At 38.2% G+C, this 22,304-nt stretch overlaps 1 protein-coding gene across 6 annotated transcripts in view; it reads left to right on the top strand.

Moving 5' to 3' along the window:
• LOC149312469 (TBC1 domain family member 19) overlaps positions 1 to 22,304 on the top strand; it is an 82,057-nt gene that overhangs the window by 10,273 nt on the left and 49,480 nt on the right. For 4 of the 6 annotated variants that reach the window (XR_016281260.1, XR_016281259.1, XM_089524698.1 and 1 more), the window contains exons 2-10: positions 7,629 to 7,701; positions 9,549 to 9,594; positions 10,212 to 10,287; positions 11,418 to 11,492; positions 11,671 to 11,734; positions 13,605 to 13,651; positions 17,341 to 17,451; positions 17,731 to 17,803; positions 18,510 to 18,548. Coding sequence is in view for 4 of the 6 variants with exons in the window: in XM_089524698.1 (XP_089380824.1) it covers positions 7,629 to 7,701; positions 9,549 to 9,594; positions 10,212 to 10,287; positions 11,418 to 11,492; positions 11,671 to 11,734; positions 13,605 to 13,651; positions 17,341 to 17,451; positions 17,731 to 17,803; positions 18,510 to 18,548 (604 nt within the window). In the remaining 2 variants the exon portion in view is untranslated. The remainder of the gene's footprint in view (positions 1 to 7,628; positions 7,702 to 9,548; positions 9,595 to 10,211; positions 10,288 to 11,417; positions 11,493 to 11,670; positions 11,735 to 13,604; positions 13,652 to 17,340; positions 17,452 to 17,730; positions 17,804 to 18,509; positions 18,549 to 22,304) is intronic. The other 2 variants (XM_089524699.1, XM_089524700.1) reach the window with 2 other exon arrangements.

Below are 22,304 nucleotides of genomic sequence, written 5' to 3'. Positions count from 1 at the left end.
TATCACTGTGACACCTATTTCTTCTAAAATGTTTGGAATAAAAATTCTGGCCTTGCAAAACAATGAGAGAAGGAAAAAGCTTGAAGGAGTTTAAGATTTTTAAAATATGACTTGAAAAGATTATGAAGGAATACCGTATATACTTGACTATAAGTCGAGGGCAAGTTTTGGGGCCAAAATGATGGATTTTCATATGACCCATGGATAAGTTGAGGGTAAAATTTAAGGGCATATAACAAAGAATGTAAAAAATGAAGCAAAGGAAAACAGTGCTAAAGTACAAAATTCCAGCAGGGATAACTGTTCATACCCACCCTAAAGTCTGGATGGATAAGAGAGTAGAGGGGAGGTCAGTACTTCCAGGACAGATTACACTTTTGTCTCTGACCAGGAGTGGTTCATTTTTATGATTTAAAGTACAGTATTTACATTGACCCGTGGATAAGTCAACTCAGCTTTTTCAGGTCAATTTTTTGACCAAAATTTCTAGACTTATACATGAATATATATATATATATATATATATATATATAGTATATACAAAAATTATGACAATGTTCTTATGAGTCTTTGTTGCTGGTTCCCCTTCACTTCAGTTTACATTGAAACTGCTGGACTTTTCAGATTCACATCTGTCTTAACAGTTTTAATCTCAGTTAAAGTTGTTTAGAATATTTAATTGTGCTTCTTTTAGAGCTCAGTCCAATTACAATATATTAAAATATTTAGCCTCATTCATTGTACCTAATTCCTAGCTAACTTTAAAATTCTAACCTTTGAAAAAACAAACCTTTGGTGTCGGTCTTTTACAAGTCTGAAAATAAAGTAGTAGAAAGGTAGTTTAGATATTGGAGATTATTGCACACCAGGATTTTTCTGTTCTTGAAAAGCTGCCAGAGAAGCCCAGGTATGGGGCAGTGTGATAACATCCATTGGTAGTGGTTACAACCCACCTGTATCCCAGTGGGGATTTGCTGTGCGATAATCTCCAATGTTTCCCCTAAGATACATTCCACTTTTACAGCAAATAAAAATAGTTAATTCAAGATTACGGTATCTTTTCTTATGATTTGGCCTCAAGACAAGGAAAGCTTAAACAAGAAGAAAAACTTCTAATCTACTTTCTGGCAGATGAGACAATCCACTGACTCTGGATCATTTACTGTACTAGGTTTTGTTTGGCACAGAACTGCACACTAACAATAGAGTTCTTTGCAAAAACCTATTTGGTGGAACAAAGTGGAAGCTTATGGCATAAGAATACTTGCCTGTTGGTGGGATGGTTCTGTCAGCACACTGAAGAATTTACCAAGGGAATCCAGTGAGATTTAGTGAAATGTATTTCTGAGTAGGCATGGGGAATGCATTGGTTCAGCAAAACAAACTTTGGTGTGTTACAGACCGCCCTTTTGAGGCAGCCTGTAGGCGCTGCTTTCCTTGGTGTATTGGGGCCTCAGTTGCTACAACGGCAGCCGCTGAGGCCCTGATCCGCCGCTTTCCAGGCTGCGGGGAAGCGGCAAAAGGCCCCTTCCCCGCAGCCTGGAAAGGGGTGTCCTTGGGGCTTCAAGCCCCAAGGACACCCCGCGGTGGTGAGGAGGAGGAGAAAGGGGCCGCTTGGCCCCTTTCTCCTCTGCGTCGTTGGGCGCAGCCGTCTGAAGGCTGCGCCCAGCGATGCAAACAGAAAAGGAAGTCCGTTTCGGAGCTCCTTTTGCAGCCGGGGAAGGGGCGCACTATTCACCCTGGTGCGACGTGTCCGCGCCGCCCCGTATAGAGGCGGTGCAGTCGTGATGTCGTAATGGCGGCGGCCGTGTGGAACGGCCGCCACCATTTTGTGCGCGTTCCGCGCGTACTAGGGTTAGGGGTGTCCGTTTGTAGCGGGCCTTGGACTCCTAAATTAATAACCCCATTCTCAGAAAAAAACCCACAAAGCATCTGACCTACTGAATCAGGGTGAGTAGGGAGCAGAAGGTATGTGGCGGGGGGGAAGAGAAGGGGAGAATCCAAAAGAGGAGGAAATTAGTTTGAAGAAAACCTTTCATGCCACCACGCCACCACATGCACGAGCCCCATTCACTTGAATGGGGCTTGAACATGTGCGGTATTTGGCTTACGTGGGAGGGGGGTCCAGAACGGATCCCCCACGTAAGCCAAGGGCGGACTGTGTAACTAAACGAAGGCTATACAAACAAATCAGTTCCTTACTCCATACCATACTATAACGTTCCAAAACTCATTTGCAGTGTTTCTTTCTCCTTCAGTTTTTTCCTGATTCCAACTGTTCACTTATATCCCAGCTAGTCTTATGCTCAAATCTGTTGCTTAATAACAGAGTCATGTGATGGTTTTTTAAAGTCATAATCCTCCTCCTTCCTAGGCTTTCTTGTGTTGCTAAATCTTCCAAAAGAGTCGTCCATTCTAATGAATTATAACATTCTGAAATTAATTAACTTTTTAAAGCTCAGGATTAACTTCATTGTGAAGAAGAATATCTACTGAATTAAGCTGCATTGGTAGAAAGGGGCAATGAATTAATAATTAACAATTTAAAATTAAGTTACTTGGAGGTGGTGGTGCATGCCAGTGATCTCCTTCAGTGAGACAGCAAAGCAGAACTGGACATTTTTGGGAGTAGTGGTATAAGATGGGAGATGGGATCTGATTCTGAGGGTCATGAGTGTCTTAGGCCTGTTACAGACTGCCAAAATAAAGTTGCTTCGGGTCTCTTTGGAGGTATGCTGTTTAAATGATGCATGGGTCCCAAGAGTCCGGAGGTCGCGCCAAAGCCCCACTCCATTCCTAAGCATTTGAGTGCAGCTTTGGTGCAGCTTCCGGATTCTTAGGACACATGCATCATTTAAACAGCATACCTCCAAAGAGACCTGAAGCAGCTTTATTTTGGCAGCCTGTAACAGGCCATAGTTAAATTACCTGCAGTGCCTGCTTTCTGACTAGCATCTTAGATTATTTCTGTGCACTGAGCTCTTCATTTGAGACCCACAGAACTTTTCAGCAGGCCAAGAATGCTTTCAGACTAAATTAACACAAACACTAGTTTATACAGGGGGTACAGAAGTAATAACAGTATGTCAGAATGTAAGTGTTAAGGTACACCCACACCAAAATTCTTTTATGTGGCATCTTACTTTGCTTCAATTTTGTCTCCCATCGTTCTAGCACAAATATTCTGTGTTTACTTATAGCTTCTTGGCGGTTTTGTTAAAATCAAGTGTAGAGCTTACTTCATGTAGGTGTTTTCTCTCTCCTGAACTGCAGTATATATGTGTGTGTGCTTTAATCATCTTTTTACTGTAATAAGAATTAATGTGCTGCAATGATTAGAGTGCAAAATTGGCATTTGGGAAATTTGGATTCTCAACTCTGTTAAGCTATGAAACTCATTGGGTAATCCTGGACCAATAATTCTTTCTCAGGTTGACCTACCTCATACAGCTGTTGTGAGGGCAAAGTGGCTCTATTGTCTTCTGATATCATTGGATAGAAGACAAGATATAAATAGAACTAATAAACAGTAATAAATATTGAATCTACACAATCACATCAGAATATATTCACCTGTTCCTGCTTAGTATTAAATTATTTTGTTGATGAAAGAAGGAGTAAAAATTGATAAATAACTTACTGTGTTACAAAACCTTTTAATGTTAATGGAGGAGATGATTGCACAACAATTCACCCATGGGATAGAAATGGGATTTAAAAGTCAAAGACAAATTTTTACCTAACTGCCCCATAGGCAGGCAGTATGCAAACCCTATGCAATCTGGGCTTCTCGCACAGTTTTTTAAACATGGGGAAATCCTGCGCATGAAGCCCGGAGAAACCCAGATTGCATACTGGTTGCATATTGCCTGCCTACAGGGCAGTATGGTAAAATCCATTTTTGATTTTAAAATCCCATGTCTATTCTACAAGCAAATTGCCGTGTGATAATCACTGGAGGCAGTGCAGTGGCTTTCTCAAGAATTTGCTTTGCAGATAATGAGGAGATGCTGAAAAGTTCTCAGCCTGACCAAGAAGGGAATGACCTAGTGCCATGAAAACTAGACCTGAATCAGATGAGAGGCCTTTGGCCTCTCGAGATGCGAGTGAGCACCGATTGGTGTGGGACTGCAGTGACCAGATGCTGTAGTCGTGAGGCCTGCTACTGCTGCGGTCCGGAAGGCACCACCAGCAAGGAGCTTTTTCCCCTGCTCCTCTTGCAGCTGGGCTTGGGCCACTTTAGGTGGCCATGGTGCGGCTTTCAGCAGATCCCCGAAGTGGCCGGAAGCGGCTCTTTCTTGCCTGTCTGTTTCTCAAATTTCTTTAACCTTTCCAAAAGAAATTCTGAAGTCTCGTCACTGAAATACTGCTCTGCTGTTGCTGTCACATCTGAATCATTCAAAATTTTTCTTCCTTTAAACCTCTCCCCCCCCCACTAAAGTATAATACTATTATCACTAATTAACTTTTTTTCAAGTGCTCCCCATAAACCAGACCTAACATCTTTGTATTATTCTGCCTTCCAAAATTATAATTCTTCCTGTGGAGGTAAACCACCTTCCTCTTTTACTAAAACCTTTTGTACAAATATTTTCCATATTGTGGAGTCGAAGGCTTTCATTCCCGGCATCCATAGTTTTTTGTGGTGTTTTCGGGCTATGTGGCCATGTTCTAAAAATGTCAGGATGAAACTCTTCTAGAACATGACCACATAGCCCGAAACCCCCACAAAAAACTATTTTCCATATTGTTTCAAAATAATTCTTCTTCATTATTCCTCCCCACCCTTAATTTCACATGTTAACTTGTCATTCATTACCATTTGCCATATTGCTTTATACCAATCTTGTATTTGCAGATCTCCCTGATCTTTCCATTATTATTATTATTATTATTATTATTATTTTGCTATTAATCTTGCTGCTGTTAATACATATGTGATTAAATCCTTCATGGCTGAGTACAGTTGATCTTATCATATATAGACAATAATGCTATGTTTCTAACTCAATTTCTATTATCTCTTTTATCTCTTTAAATAGTAATTGCCAATATTTCTTTACAGATCTACAACCTCACCACATATGAATATAAGTACCAATTTCTTGACGACCCCTCCAACATATTCTTGAATAATTCTTATTTATATAATTTAATCTTATTGGTTAAACCATACTCTTTTTAAGAGTTTGGAAACAGGAAATAGTGAGATGGAGTAGGGTGTATGGTATATGCATTCAGACCCAAAAGTCTTAAAAACTTCCATCCTCTTGCCGGTGCATTGTCCTGCAAAAAGATAACACCTTTCTGCAGCTTCTCCTGCCATTCTTTCAATTGCTCCTTTAACTGGCACAGCAATTTAGAGTAGTGTTCTGCATTAACTCTTTGGCCCTTCTTAAGATAGCCAGTCATCAATTCCCTTCCTTATCCCCCAAATTGTAACCATGACATTTCCTGCTGACCTCTCTGTCTTGAATTTCTTTGACTGTGGAAAACCCAAGTTCTGCCACTGTAAGTTAACGAATCGTAGTGATGTAACCATGTTTGATCAATAGTGATCAGTCGTTCCAAATTTTTTTTCACTATATTGCTCAAAATGCTCCAAAATCAACCTGGAGCTACAGTGACAAAACTAAACTCAAGTTTTTGGAGAACTGGGTCATGTCAGGAACCTTTCAGCACTCCCTTGTAGTAGCAACTCAGGTTTCAGTATTTCAGGTATGCACATTACATACAGTTCTTTAGGCTGTATGTAATTGCAGAAGCTATTAAGAGAAGGCCAGGATACTTCCCTTGTTTATGTGTTTTTATTTATGTGTGCTTTCTATCTTAGTGCTTAAGATGCCAATTCTGACAATTGGAAGATTGGCAGTTTGATGCCCGAATGCTGCATGATGGGGTGATCTCCCATCACTAGTCCCAGCTTCTGCCAATCTAGCAGTTCAAAAACATGCAAATGCAAGTAGATAAACAGGTACCACTTTAATGGGAAGGTAACAGTGTTTGGTGCAGTCATGCTGGCCACATGACCACCAGAGTCATGTTCAGACAATGCTGGCTCTTCAACTTAGTAACGGAGATGAGCACCATCCGCTACAGTCGGTTACGACTAGATAATCATGTCAAGGGACTATCTTTCGTGAGGCTGCATTCACATGGCATTTTTGTGCTGAGTAGATCAGGGGAGATTTGATGATACAATACCCAGGGACGTAGCCAGGATTTTAGGAAGGGGGGGGTGTTCCAGACTAAGGGCCACCATTATAATGGGGCTTGGGTGCAGCGGCGCAGCAGCACACACCATTCATTTTTCTAATGGAAGGGGGGGGTCCGGACCCCAAGATCCCCCCCCCCGGCTACGTTCCTGCAATACCGAATCAAAGTTCCCACTACATTTACTCCAATTGAATCTCTCCATGGCAATTTAACCCTGTTGAAGTTCACATTGCCATTTGTATTGATTTAAAATGGAGCTGAATTTCAATTGTTCTTGGGTTTTTTTTTTAAACTGTCAATCAGATGATGTGCATCTACATCACACTGTTTGGGCAAATCTCCCCCTTCCCCATCAGCCTCTCAGGTTGGCAATGGCAAGCCCCTCAGAACAACCCTTTTCAAGAAACCTTGGGATAGGTTAGCCTTGGGTTACACCTTCTCATCCAAGAAACCCCTGCGGGTTTAAATTAGGGGTATACATGCAATGTAACATGTGTTTGAGAGCTTTAGTTTGCACCAACTTGGGAGCAGAGTCTATTGTGGTTTTATTTCTTCGGAAAGAGGAAAAATGATCCCCAGCCCCACTGACAGTTTTAAAATTAAGTAAATCATGCACATCTTTGTCATACCAATGACACAGGTATTTAAAGGTGCTGTCTACTGCAGCCATGCAATAGCAAAGATGTGCATAAGCTGTCATTTAAAACAAAAAAGTAAATCACCTAATGATGTTCCCAGGAGAACCCCCTCCTTGGCTTTGGCTTTGAATTTGGCTTTGTCTGGCAGAGAGAGAGCAAAGGGGTGGACATGATTCACTCTCTTCACATTAACCCCTCCCTTCCTGTGCTCCAAATTTAATCGACAGCAATTTCCCATTGATGGCTGGTAAAAAAAACACAACAGTTCTTTTGAAAAGACGCACTGAAATCCCCGGTTCCAAAAGAACTGGGTTAAGGGGAGATTTGCGCCCCCCCGGAATTCAGGTTGGGGGAAAAACGGCACAAGCATGAATGGCCCCCTTTTAAATCGGTTTGCAAACCGGTTTATAACATAGTGTAAATAACCCCTTTGATTTACTGAAGGTTCTCCAGTAAGTGTGCTAAAATATCTTCACAGGGTAATGAATTAAACAAAATAAAAGTCAGGGATCTGACTATAGCAGCATGCAACTACTCCTGTGCCTGGGAAGTTTTGAACTGTGTTATATTGGTTTGCCAAGGCATATGGTATGCAACCTATCGAAGTGATAAGTTTTTAAAAACGGCTTGTGTTGATGATATAGGAAGTCATATTTGGTAGTTTACACATTTAATATGTCTTAACTAAGAACAAGAATCTTGTTTCCTAGTACAGTCATCCAAATAATGTTTTTGTTTCTGACATTTATCTGTCTCGTTTATCTTTCATGTTAGCTCAGTCTACACAATCCAGAGATTAAACTAGAATCTTTGAAGGAAGATATAAAGGAATTTCTGAAGACATCAGGTTTGTGGTCTTTTAGCGTATTTGATTGCTGAACATTTGGGCATCATCCACCTATAAGTCTTACTGTAAGGTGTAACACCAGTGTAACTAGACATTGTTGCTAGCATAAGATATAAAGTGAATAAAAATAAGATTTTAAAATAAACATTTGAATGAGCATCTTACTGCAATATTAGTTGCAATACTGCAACATTAAATGCCTAAATGACAAAACTACTGCTAGCTCTATCAGATTTTTTTTAAAAAAAACTCAAAACCTTTACTTCCTCCTTCCTTTTATAGATAACTAGGAAAATAGCTACTTACAAATTCATGTTACTCGAACAATACAAGCATTTTTAGGCTACTTGCTTACTTTAGATGTTAAAGTTCAACTGCTAAACCTAGTTCTCAGTTGTATCACTATTTTGTAGGAGAAATGTTGAAATATATTTATATTTAGGTCAAAATTTACTTCTTCAGTTTTTATTATTATTATTATTATTATTATTACTATTATTATTAACCTTTATTTATAAAGCACTGTAAATTTACACAGCGCTGTACATACAATCTTTTAGTTAGACAGTTCCCTGCCCTCAGGCTTACAATCTAAGAAGACACGACACAAAAGGAGAAGGGAATGGTGGTGGGGAATGTTTTCTCTCTAAACATCAGTTATGTGGTACAGTATGGCCCCAGATGCCCTTGTGCCACAAAATATGTGTTCTACCTATCTATCTACGACTGAACCCACATGCTCTCTTCCGAAATACAATTAGCCTTCCATATCCATGGATTCTTTATCCACGGATTCAACTATCCGTGTCTTGAAAATATTTCAAAAATATATAAATTCCAAAAAAGCGAACCTTGATTTTATTATTTTATATAAGGGACTGTGCCATTGTATATAATAGGACTTGAGTGTCCAAGTGTTTTGGTATCCACAGGGAGTCCTGGAAGCAAACCACAAAGGTCCACTTTGTTTCTCAGAAGTAAGTTGTGTGGATTCCAGTGGAATTTGTTTCGAAATAAGAGTCTGCTATGTGTGCACTTGTTCAGTCTGCCCATGCATGGCTCCAGCTACATAGCTATGTGTTGTTGAGCTGCAGGCCATAATGGCTGGGTTTTAGCCCAGTACCAAAATTACTTTGGCCCCATACAGACTTGGCAAAATTCAGCTGCTTCGGGTAACTTTGGAGGTATGCTGTTTAAATGATGCATGGGTCCTAAGAGTCTGGAAGCTGCACCAAAGCTGCGCTCCAGTCCTTAGGACTGGATTGTGGCTTTGCCGTGGCTTCAGGACTCTTACAATGCATGCATCATTTAAAGAGCGTACCTCCAAAGTGACCCGAAGCAGCTTTATTTTGGCCTGTCTGTATGGGGCCTATGAAAGGTATTTTGTAGTGGCAAGACTAGAGACCATCCCAAGTGCATATATATGTTTCTGCAGTTGTACAGACTGATTTTTTAAAAAAAAAATTGCAGATACTGCAAACAGAGTTCTAACTATAGCACTTGTGTTTTTAGGATCACACACTTGAGTAGCATTCCCATGCAGTATTTTACAAGGAAGTAAATTCTATGGGATGCAGTGATATTCATCTTCAGAACAACAGTAGTTAGGATAGGATATTAGTCTGCTATCCACAAAACATATACAATAAAGAAGTACTGTTAGGAAATTCTGGAGTAAATGAGCCATGGATTGTGCCTTTAGATTGCTTTTAGCAGCACTACTTCTGTGTGTCAGCTCCACTTACTTCAAAGATTTTTTTTTTATCCCAAGTGCATTTTGAGGTCTAATGGCATTTTTATAATTTCAGTTCTTCTAACTTTCATTTTCTAACCTCTTATTTTACCAGGATGGGAAAAGAAGCTGCAAAATGCTGTTTATAATGAACTCAGTGTGTGAGTTTGTTTTTGTCTGCCTTTTTCTGTAGGCATAGTCTTTGTTGTCTTCATATCTGCATGCATTACTTGTAATATCATTTAATATGTACATCAAAGAAGGCTTATCAGATATCTTTTAATCTATAGTATTTTGTAAATTTTGTTTTGTGTAGACGACAGCAATGAAATGAAATCAGAAAAGATGAAAAACAGCATGGAAGTAGTGCTTTCTTGTTTTTAATGGTGTTGATAAAGTTAGAGCTAGTTTTCCCAATGGATGTAAGGCTGGCTTTTAATTTAATGCCTTTTGATTAGAGCTGTGAAGCTGCTAAAAAGCTTGCAATTAAGAGATTTCTTGTCTAGTTTTCCCAAAGATTTTCCCACATTTGTTCCAATAGACATAGGGGGTGGAGGCTGGAAAAAAAATCATGTCTCTCTGGATAAATAATGGGATATTCTTTGTCTGTTCCAACATTCCATAAGTCAGGTGGGCTTGGCTATATCATGATTACTAAAATATATTTAGTGTTTCTGGAAATTATGTAGCTGTAGAGAAAAATAATATTATTAAAGAGTTAAGTGTGATTCCAAATCATAGATATATTAAAAATAACTTTTGTTTTCTCCTCCTCAAGGTTCCCTTTACCATATCATCCATCAGCACCACCGGAACACATAAAAGAATCTTTGGCTTACATGAGAAAAGCCCAGGTTTGCCATTACAGTATTAACTGTTATTTGTTGTACCCGAGTATTGACACATACAGGCCCTAAGTCGTGTTGTCAAACCTGACTAAAGTAGACCTATTGAATCAGTGGGATGTACTTATGTGTTAACTAACCATTCAGCAATTGATTGAATGGCTCTGCTTTAGTTGGCATTAACCAACAGACTGTCTTTCCCAGTATATCTGTACATTTTAATGGGAATCTGGGAGACTTAACAACAAAATGTTGCAGTATTGAGTATTTCTGCTCAGCCAGGATTCAGGTTTTCTTCCAGGCTACTCCATTCCAAACCACTTTCCCCATTTTCTGTTTCTGTCCACCAGTCAGCCTTGTTTCATGCCAGCACAACATGATCAATCTTCATTGAATAATTCCTTTAAAACTGCTTAGGGATTTTATTCTGAAAGGTGTTTTGTTTTTTGTTTTTTGTATTCCTCTAAAACTACATATTCCTTCAAGCCTCCTCCTTGTATCTGAATAGTACAGTGCATGAATAAGAATAAGCACTTGGCTATGTAAGAGTAGGTATTTGGAAAATGAATCCACTAAGATATGTGTCAAATGTTGAGGCTGCTATCCTACAGTTAGTAGTATAGAACTCCAGGACACATCTCCCAATAAACATGCTTAGGATTACATTATGTGTTGTTTTGGTCTCCTTTCATGATAGCATTGAAGATGAGCAATCTTAGAGGTTTGTATGAAACAAATTTATAGAAACAGAACTAAATGGTTAACTTCATTTGCAGAGCTGTTCAGGTAGAATTAGGGGTTTCTGAAAGATGTTGATTGTAATAGAATGAAGATGATCTGTTCATACCAAGCTTCAGTTGGTTTTGGATGTTCATACTTCACTTTGTGCCTGAATCACACCTTGACAATAAAAGTTTGTGTTAATTAAATTTTAAATAAGTGTATAAACTATTTCAGAATGTGAAAATATATTTTAAAAATAAAGAAACAGAAGGCAGTTTTATGACAAAAAAGTAAAAGTTTATGTATTATTATTATTACTTTAAAAATATAGAGCAGAAACTAGCAAATAAACTATTACAAATTATAAACTACAGGGAAGTTGCAACTGTTATACTGAGTTATGTTCTCCCTTGCAGGGCAATTGGGAAAAACGAATTCTGAAGAGTCTAAATAGTATGTGCAATGAACTCGGCATTCCTTTAGCACAGAAGGTAGTTCTGTTTAAGCTTTTCTTCCGTGACTGTAATGTTTAGACAAGGCAAGCCCTATTTTGGTTGTAAGTGTGTGTTAATATATTATTTGTTATTAAATGCTAAAAGGTAGAGACTTATATTCTGTTCTTTTGATTTTTTTTATTACAAAAGTCATACTGCTTTTTATGATTCACAGAGATCAATGAATGAGCAAAAAGAACTTCTCAGTAAATGGAATGAAATGGGAACAGATGAGCCAGGTATGATTGTCTTGTTTTATATAGTTTGAAATCATATAGAAACATGTGCAACTTATCAAATTTATAATTAAAATATTGAATTTTTCCCTTATGAAAGTGCTAGAGGCATGAAAGCACTGTATGTTCCAATCCCAGCCCCAAGGGTGCCATGCCATGAGCTGCTGAAAGCTTCAGAGCAACAAACACAGTTGCATTTTCCTTATCCTGACACAGATTTCTCTATTGTAACCAAGGTAGTTTCTGTCCCATGTCCCAGGGTAAAAATAAGGCTGAGAAGGTGTCTGAATATTAATTATGGAGTACCTGGAGCTAGGAAGCTAGCACATACTGTGGGCTCAGAGTCCACACAAATGGCTTTGGTGAACGTATGTGACCCATGGACTTCACAGTTCCTACCTGTTCTCTTTTAAACTAAAATTACTGTTTTTATTAAAACTGATAATTTTAATAGAAACAGTAATTTTAGTTTAAAAGAGAACAGGTAGGAACTGTGAAGTCCATGGGTCACATGCATTCACCAATTCTATTTTATAATAATTCTATTAAAACTATTCTATTCTATAATAATTCTATTAAATAATAATAGAATAATATTTAATAATAATATTAAATAATAATAATAATAATTCTATTAATAATTCTATTCTACAATAATTCTATTAAAACTGATAATATTTGGTAATATTTAATCAAATGACTAACAAACGTTAGTAAAGGTGCTCCTGCCCTTGGAAGAATTTCCCCACTTGGGATTAGCTCAGTTGTGTTTCTGCCTGCAAATTTTCTATCAAGATATTTTGATGCTTTATAGAAACATACTGTACAGCTGTATGACAAAATAATAATAATAATAATAATAATAATAATAATAATAATATCTCATGTTCTAACTCTATCTTTGCTTTGCACCATGATTGCACATGAAGCATATTCACCTACCTTGTAAGCAGTCTGACTAAGACACTTGGGGGTTGGATTGGATTATTGGATTCCTTTCTAACACCAGATTCAACTGCAAAACAGTTACTCTGATCAAATAGAGAGTTACTGTGATCAAACAGAGGATATAAGAGATCTAAGTCAGTTCTGAGCAGAACTGAAGCAGGTCAGATAGACTGTCCAGAATTGAGAATGTATATAAGTGCTCTGAAAGAACGTGTCCCTGTTTCTATGTAATTCTAGCATTTCATGTGTCCTAAAATGGAAACATATGCACTCTTGTAGCAAGGGACTCATTTTCTGGTTCTTTTGACTTATTATACTGTATACATAGGAGTTTATCACATGGGGACCATATGTACCTCCAATCCGATAATGATTAAAACGTCCGCATCCCGCAAAAGCGCGCAAATGTACGAATGATTTTCACATGAACACAATAACATTTTAGAGGCTCATTATTAAAGCAAGAAAAAGGATAGAATACTCATTTGGTATATACTTCCAGTTTTCCCTGTGTGATAAACTCCATGCTCTTAGTAATAAAAAAATTCACTGAAGACGGAGAGTGGTGGACTCCTTCTTTGGAGGTCTTTAAACAGAGATTGGATGGGCATCTTTCAGGAGTACTGCAGTTGCACATTCCTGTACTACAGGGAGTTGAACTAGATGGCCCTTGCAGCCAGTTCCACCTCTAAGATTCTAATTTTCTATGATACAGTAATTATCTTCAGATATGACTGATACTTCTCCAGAATGTGCTTCAGATGTATGTCCCAGACAGATTTCAATCTAAATAAATATTATGCTTGTAATTATTAGTAGTAGAATATAGGATATAGATTATAGAAGAAACACAAAACTATTTAAACTTCAAAGCAATCAGTTAGTACTTCTAACTAAATAACTTTATATGTCTTGTTAATTTCAGATCTCAGTCTTTTTCGGCCTGTCTATGCACCTAAAGATTTTCTTGAGGTAATTTTTAAAACATCTAGATTATAACACAATAAAATAGTAGTGTAGTTAACAGAGATGGGTATTTTAAACCACTGAATTCATTAATTGGGCTTAAGATCATCTGCAGTATAGTCTTGGCATTTCAAAAATAATACCTAGGTTAGCGACACTGCTGGTTAAGAAAGGAAGGTACAGTATAAGAAGCAAAGTAGTACATGCAGCTTAAAAACTGAAAAAGTTTGTGTATCTGAAAAGCGAAGAAGATATGAGAAAACAAAACTTCTGACTATTAGGAGTGTACATTTCTTCTTCGTGGTCTCTGTGACTCACACAAATGGATTATCCTTGCCTGTGTGTGTATCTTCTGGAATCTTCTAGAGTGTTACATAAGTGTTTTGGTCTTAGCCCTGCCCACCTCCAGCAACCCTAAACAGGGGCTTTCCTGCCAAAACTGCCAGTTATTTTTTGTCCACTACTGCAAAAGCATTGATAGAAACCACATTTTTCAGTCTGTTTCTCCATCTTATCAGCTCCATTCTCCATCATTGTTTGCTCCATTCGGTCCTGGGTATACACCTGATAGTTCGATGGTGGTTGTTGTGGTTGCATATGAAGATGTGCTCAGCCTCAGGGCTATTGTCTCTCACCGACATCCTTTAAGAAGTGTATCCTCTGTTGTGCTAAGATCCTGGAATGGCATGGATACCTGAAGTGTTTTCTCTACCTTGCTGAAACTCATGTGTTTGCCTCTTGTGCTCACTGTACTACCTTTATGCCTCCAGCGAGAAGGAATAGACTTGCGTTTGGAGGCACTTTTGTATAAACAGGCTCTCTGGCCACAATTTTTACCCAGTCGTCCCTTCACACTAATCATCTTGAAACTGACAGAGCTTCTAAGTCCCATTTCGATTGCACTACCTACAGCTGGCTCCTCCATCTTGCGGTCAAGCATTTGTTTGCAGACCATCTCTTCCCCACCAAGGACTGCATAGTCGAGTTCTGACTGAACCATGTTTTTGATCTCCTGGTCAGTTTTTAGCTGTGGAGATGGAGTTGGTAGCTAGAGTATGTAAACATAAGAAGCCAAGGATAAAAACCATCACCCTTCTCTGGCTTCTACCTCAAAGACTCACAAGTCATTTCTGAGGAAGTTGAATCACAGGGACCATCCTCTACTGCTTTATCTGAAGTGATTGGGTCCGCTTCTCAAAGAAATGCTACTCTTTAAGTCTCGGAGTCCCCATAACATTCACCAGTGGGTGTAGAGATTGTTTCTGCTACCTGGAAACTCCAGAGAGAACGTTTCTGAGGGCGAGATCTTGAAGACTTCTCTAATTGTGAGAGTTTCTGTCACACGTACCTCAGTTCAGTGGCATCGGGGGATTCTTCCTACTAAACAGTTACTTCTTCTGCCCTCTGCACCACATTAACAGTCACCTTGGTTTTGATCTACATCTTGTTCTACTTCCACTGACTCTGACTCATCAAGCTTGAGGTATCATCAACCTTTGGCTCTCCTAAGGTTTTGGACTTCAACTCACAGAAGTTCCAGCCAGCTTGCCCAAATGATCAGTGATTCTGGGAGCTGAAGTCTAAAATGCTTGGAGGACCTAAGGTTGAGAAACACTTGACAGCCTTTTACAGTTTGAAAATCAAGGTCCTTAAGGGGTTTTTTCTTTAGTTGGGAGGAGCTACACAATTACCTTGTTAAGCCTATACTGTTTTTTTAATTGTTTCTGCATAAGTAGATGTAAAATTATTTCCCTTGCCACAGTTTATAAGCTTTTACTGTGTATGGTCTTTCTTGTGATTCAGAAGTGCTAGCATTCATTTGTGGAGAGCAAAAAGGTTTCTTAGGCTAGTTTAGGCAGTAAAAAAATTGCTCATTATACAAAAGAAGATGGCAAATAACTGAAAGTCCCAATGAAAATCATTAGGAGGAGACCCAAGCCCAGTGTTTGTGAAATCTACTGAGAGCTTTTGAACATCAGAATAGAATTATATTTGTTTTCCAAGAAGCATTTGAAGATAGCAATATAAATCTTCATTACCTTGCGTAATTGGAAAAAAGGACAAAAAGGAAGCATTTAGATTACTTTTTAGAAGGGTAAATCAAATGCATCATATTTGAAACATGTTCCTGTGTACATAGGAATTTCGTCCAAGTTTAGAATTTCAAATACCAATAGTTTGGTTGACGTTATTTTTTAATTTTCATATATGAATGGAAATAATGTTGCACACATGCAAATGCAGGTAGATAGCTTACCCTGTGAGACATAACTCTTGAACTTTAAATGTTCTTGGGTTTCTTAATTTTACTGGTGGCATGAATTATAATGCATCTGTAAAGTTTATCTGTAATTAAGACTAGTTATATCTGTCTCAGATTAACCTTATAAAAGCAGTTTGCATAAATAAATAGTCTTTATTTTATCTCTGGTGTCTCTATGGTTATTTTCCCTACCTTTCTTATCTTGGATTGAGTTTTAACCATTTCATTCTTGGCCTGCTTCTACACACTTCCGTAGTCCTATATAAACTCAGAGGAATTATTCCACTATATGCTGATGTGTTCAGTAGGAATAAAGAAGGTGAAGTAAAGAATTTACTGTAGACTCTTCCTAGCATGATGACCACACACACACCTAGAGATCATATGAACCTTATGGTTTACTCAACATCATTGAATGCTAGTAAAATGATTGACAGTGGCTACATTATGATAAATGAACCATAAAAATTGAAAGCTGAACATTCTGCAGCACTAGAGAGTAAATTTCATGAAAGGACTTTTTACAACACAGGAATTTTATATTTCTGGATGAACTAAGTAAGACACAATTTTGAAAAGGAAAAAGGAAGAAATTTGAATCTTCTTTTCTCAGTTGCTCAAACCTTACTAATATAAAAGTTTCCATGTTGGATTAGAACTCAGCCCATTTACTCAGCCCATTTCCATGTTGGATTAGAACTCAGCCCATGATGGCTCTGTAGATTCACACACTAGGAAAGCATGTTTTGTCTATCCCCAGAGGCATGGCTTCTGAACACAGGTTCTATTTAGTTGTAATTGGTAAAAGAAACCCAAAACGTTAATCGGAGCTTGCAAAACGTTTGGACCCATGACTGTGCTGATGGGATTCTGACAGCTGTAGTCCAAAAATATTTGTACTGTGCTCTGCCACTGATTTGTTTAATTCTTTGATAAAGCTATCTTAAGCCTCTGATTGTGGCTCAGTTCTAGCCTCTTGTTTCTTTTGTTGTGTCCCTTAGAGTCATTTCCAAGCTAAGGTGGCCCTAAGCAAACATAACACAGGGGTTTAAGTTTCATGCTCCTCCTTCTCTTTGTGTCTATTTCCTATTCCATTATTATATCTCGAAATTGACAAGCTACATATAGTGCGTTCTCTCTAAGCCACAATTTGAAACAAAAGTAGTAACCACAGTTTGCAAATTGAGACATCATATTAAATTATAATTATGAACATTAGTATTTGTTTAGGAATTGGGAATCTTCCCTTGGTAGAGGAAAGGGGAAAGGAGAGCATATAAATCCAGTCTTCTTTAAAATCATAATTTTATGTTAAAATGTTAAAAATGTCTATTTGTTATTACTGCTAATGTAGGTATTTTTTGGATTCTGTAGTGCTTTTGAAGTATCCAGCATAAACGTAAAATATTGATTTATAGCATTTTACTTAAAGGTATTGATGAACCTTCGCAATCCAAATTATGAAAACAGTGAGCAGCCTAGTTTTAGAAACCACTTGGGGTTAATTCAGGTTCCACTGAAGGTGAAGAATATTCCTGAACTAGTAAGTATTCATTATATTTTAAATAACTAAGTTATAACTTAAGTAAATGATTTGTCTAACTCTAAGACACTGAAATAATTGTCTTTAGCAGTATGTACAATGTTTGTGAATTAATGAACTATTTTGATATGATTATTTTTAAAAAGCAACTACAATTTGGAACTTCTGCCACATTTTGTTTACTTGTGGAGAGAAGGTAACAGATAATAGAAATTTAAAGAAATTTCCTTAGTTAATGAAATATTTGTCTTTTTCATATGTGTTTGTTTTCCCCTGAAGAAAGAATATTTTGGTGAGCTAGACTTGAACACAGGTCAGCTGGATATTGATGATTCTGCAAATGTGCCCCCAGGTTAGTGTGATTGTTTAATACACTATAATAAAGAGTATTCTTGTTTTTTACAAGGATTAATGTGCAAAAAATTTGCCAATACCTTTTTGTTTGTAATGTAATAGGGAGAAGTTTGACAAATCCAACAATGGGTGAAACCAACCTACTTAACAAAGATCTCTTTTTTTATTCCGGAATTCACACATTTTAAAAATTAAGCTAAAACTTAGTCTTGATTTGAAAGAAATCAGATTTAAATTTATGTGATTCCTTTGATTTGGGTATTTAATCCCATTCCCACTGACATAATAAACCTGTTTTTGAGTGGACAACATGAGACTTCTATTCAGGGCCACTCAGATGTTTTAAGTGGTCCTCTACACCAGAGCTTCTGGTGCACTCACCACTGGCCCCTCCAACACTCTGATAACTGAAATTATTTTGCCCCCGAATAACTCAGTTATTTTTAAAGAAGCCTGTGGGGGCGCAATTTACAATTTTTAAATCTTAAGCTTACTCCCATGCTTTTTTGTTTGTTGGTTTGATAAAGAAAAAGGCCTTAGAAACTGGAAGTGACCAAACAGACAGTAAGAACTTGTTGAAAGTCTGGTGCCATGCTTTTGCATAAGCTAGTTAAATCAAGGTAGTTAAATCAAGTATTTGCATATTGATCTGAAATAGTTTGAAATCTTTATATATATTTTCATGTTTTTTTTTACTGTTTTAGAACTCTTTGAAAATGAGCATTTTTGTATTGGTCAAAAAGGTAAGTTCTGGATAATGGCTGCAACAAACTGTAGGTGTTTAGCTATCATGTATGTGTATACAGTATGTGATTTCAATATATGTGTGTACATGTGACTTATGGCAACCCTGTCAATTTTGTAAGATAGTCAAGGAGTAGTTAGACAAGGAATACTCAGAGGGTTCTTTGCTTTTCCTTCCTCTGAAATATATCTTACAAGATCTGTTATTCGACCGTCATGCCCTAGAATAAAAACAAATATTTTCCACCCAAACACCTGGAGCTAAAAAACACAAGGATGAAAATATAACTGTTTTGTGTGTGTGTGTGTGCGCGCGCGTGCGTGTGTGTGTGCCTTCAAGTTGCCTGTTGACTTGTAGTGACCCCATGAATTTCATAAGGTTTTCTTAAGCAATGAAAGCTCAGAGGTAGTTTTGCCATTTCTTTCCTTCTGCTCCCAAGGTGACCAGGTGCAAAGGAAACTCAGTCCTTCTTTGCTGGGTTGGAGAGTGGCACAGCCAGCTTTTCACTTCTCTTCCCAGTGAGGAAAGATTCTCAATCCAAAAGAGGCAAAGAACTCCTATGAAGACTCAACCCAGAATGTTCCTTCTCCTCCATCCCCAGAGACATCCCTTCCCACACAACTTCAGGTCACCCTCCCTCCCCCCCCCCCGGGAAATTGTTTCTTCTTCGTGGTCTCTGTGACTTACACACATGGGGTGTAATGCGCCTGTGTAGTACTGCTTGAAAATTTCAAAACAGTCAGTTGGTGGTTTTGGCGGTAGGTCCACCCCTCCATGCCTCTCCATGTAAGCCTCCTCCAGTGTACACACCCCAGTCTTTTTTTGTCCGCTGAAGCAGTAGCATCATTAACTGTTCAACTATATAGCATCACAGATTTGCTCATGAAAGTGTGGAAAATATTAAGAGATTGCCCAATCAAGAGCTTACAAGAGACTTCAAACTCAAAGCATGCTCCAACAATGAGAAGTGTGTAGAATGCTTGAAAGCAAAGGCCACTAGAGCTCCATACCCTCCAGTTACTGAGAGGCAATCTAATAAGGCATTGGATCTTTTACATGCTGATCTTTCTGGACCAATAAATAGAAAGTCTGCAGGAGGCAACTCTTTCTTTATGGTTATTATTGGTGATTTCAACAGGTAGACATACACTAACCTTAGAGAGAAGAGTCAAGCTTTTCAAAAATTCAAGGAGTACTTTAATCGAGTCTCTAATAAATTTGGCTATAAACCCAAGAGCCTGCACACTGATAATGGTAATGAATTTGTTAATGCTGAATTTGATGAATTTTTAAAGGAACATGGAATTGAGCATCAGATCATACAGCCTTATTCTCCAGAACAAAATGGCATGGCAGAGAGAATGAACAGAACTCTCAAGGAGATGGCAGTCACCATGCTTTTGGAGGCTCATATGCCTCAACGCTATTGGTCTGAAGCCATCATGATTGCTACATACAGTGCGCCCAAGTTATACACGGCTTTGAGCATATGTGCAAAGTCGCGCACCCCATTTGGATGAATAGGGCATGCACCAGTGGCGTGCGTGTGCCGCTGCATCACCGCATGCACAAGCCCCATTAACCTGAATGGGGCTTGAGCATGCGTGGTATTTGGTTTACGCAGGAGGGGTACGGAACTGATCCCCTGTGTAAGCCAAGGACACACTGTACCTGTATAACTGGCTGTCAACTAAATCCAAAGATGTAACCCCATTTCAGTTATAACATGGAGTTAAGCCTAAATTGAAACATCCAAAGGATTTGGAAAGCAAAGCATTCCATGACGAAAAGATACAAACCTGACTGCAGAAGTGAAGACGGAATTTTTGTTGGTTATCCCAGAAATGCTTGCAGAATTCTAAGTCCAGATGGATGCACAATAAAATTAACAAATGCTGTTTATGCTGATGAAAGACCATGGTCCAAATCTAATCCAAAATGAAGATGTCTGTCCAGATTTATTTGCAGTGGAAGAAGACTCCCACAGCAACCAGAGTACATGAAATTCTTTCATCCTCCAGAGATCTTGCATCCAGAAGGGGCTACACTTGCAGTGGACCAGCCTAACAATCAGAAATCAGATGGCAAGAAGCAGAGCCAGGTATCCAAGTCTACCTGAGAAGGTTCCAATTGAGGTGTACCACCTGACAGATTCTCTTATCAAGCCACAGAGGAAGGAGTTCTGAAGCTCTCTGATTGGAAAAAGATCAAGGGACTGCCAAGGACAGATTCTGAGAAGTGGGTACAAGTCGCTAGTGAGGAGATGCAATCTTTATATAAAAAGAAGACATGGACTTTGTCAGAATTGCCAGAAGGAAAAAAGACAATTGGCTGTAGATAGGTGTTTCCCTCATGGATTCCCCAGCCTGCAGCTGCCCCTGGAGAGGCAGCTGGTGGCCAGAGAGGGTAAGGAAGAACAGGCGTGCATCTCCTCCTCCCTGCCATGTGCTGTGGGAAATGGCATCACGTACCATCTCTGGCATATGTGCCATAGGTTCACGATTGTCTATGTATACTGTTGTGTCATCACATTTTGCGTTAACGGTTAATAGTTATTGCACATTATAGAGAAGCAGGGGAACATGATATTTGGTGGTTTATCTTAAAATGTGTCAGAAAATAGCATGAGAGCTATGATAATTTGTTTTGTCTCTGGAAGTTGCAGGAAGTCCCATAATTATCTGTTCCTGTTAAGACAACTGCTTCTGTCAGTAATTAGGCAATCTGGAAATCAGTGGCTACAGAGATTGGTGATAGCATTTGAGATTTGTAACAAACATTGGGGTTTTTTTTTGTTTGTTTGTTTGTTTGTTTGTTTTGAAATCCCTAATTTTCCAAAAAGTCTGTAAGGGGTAACATTTTATGAATGTTGGCTAATCACCTTTCATTAAATATTAAATGCACAAAAATAAGGGGAATGGAGGAAAACAGAATAAGAATTTAGTAGTTCTTCAGTAAGTGATGAATAAATTCAACAGTATTAAAAATATGACTCTGAAATTGTGAGTTTTGCTGGGTTATTAGCTCATTGCGGGGCTTATAAATTACTAGTCTAGCTAAATTAAGGTGTACTTTTTTATTGTAAATTTTTCAAAAAGAGCTTCAGCTTTATTATTTGTAGCACTATCCTGATTACTTAGAAATTAAAGTTCATATTAAGCAGAAGCCATTTCATGATCCCAACCAGCCTTTAAACTAGGCATCTGTTACTATTGCACTCTCTGTAACTTGCTTCTAATTTAATAGCTTTACAATTCATGTCAGTTGCTTAGCCAGAGAACATCAAGTATTAACTTGGCTTAGCCCCAATAAATTATTGCTGGCTTGTTTGTATTTCTGGCTTGTAAGCTAAGAAGCAGAAAAACATAAAAACATTGATGATAGGTTTTCTACTATCACTGTCCTTATCTAATGCCTGAGGTAGCTTTGTTTTTGACAGTCTTTTATTTTATAACATTTCAGTTTTCAATTCATGCTTCATATGTTAGGAGGTACAAAGAAACAGGGTGAAATGGAGTTGACACGTGTTTCCACAGGTCATTAATTTCCTAGGCAAGAAAATAGGAAAGTTTTAGGAGGATAGATACAAGGATGAGGGGATTTTGCTTAACTGGGCTGGAAGCTTTTAGTATTTTCAAGTAATATTTGTATCCCTTGAATTCCTGTCACAGGAGCTGCCATATAATGAATCACACTATTTGTTCATCTTGTTCAGTAATGCCTATAATACGTGGTGGCATCTTTCAATGTTTTC

This window comes from Sceloporus occidentalis, unplaced genomic scaffold (assembly GCF_023333645.1).
Source record: "Sceloporus occidentalis isolate IW3139 unplaced genomic scaffold, rSceOcc1.0.p SCAF_5, whole genome shotgun sequence".
Taxonomy (NCBI): Eukaryota; Metazoa; Chordata; class Lepidosauria; order Squamata; family Phrynosomatidae; genus Sceloporus; species Sceloporus occidentalis.
Note: the sequence above shows the minus strand (reverse complement) of the source record. Positions and strands in the feature narration are given on the sequence as shown.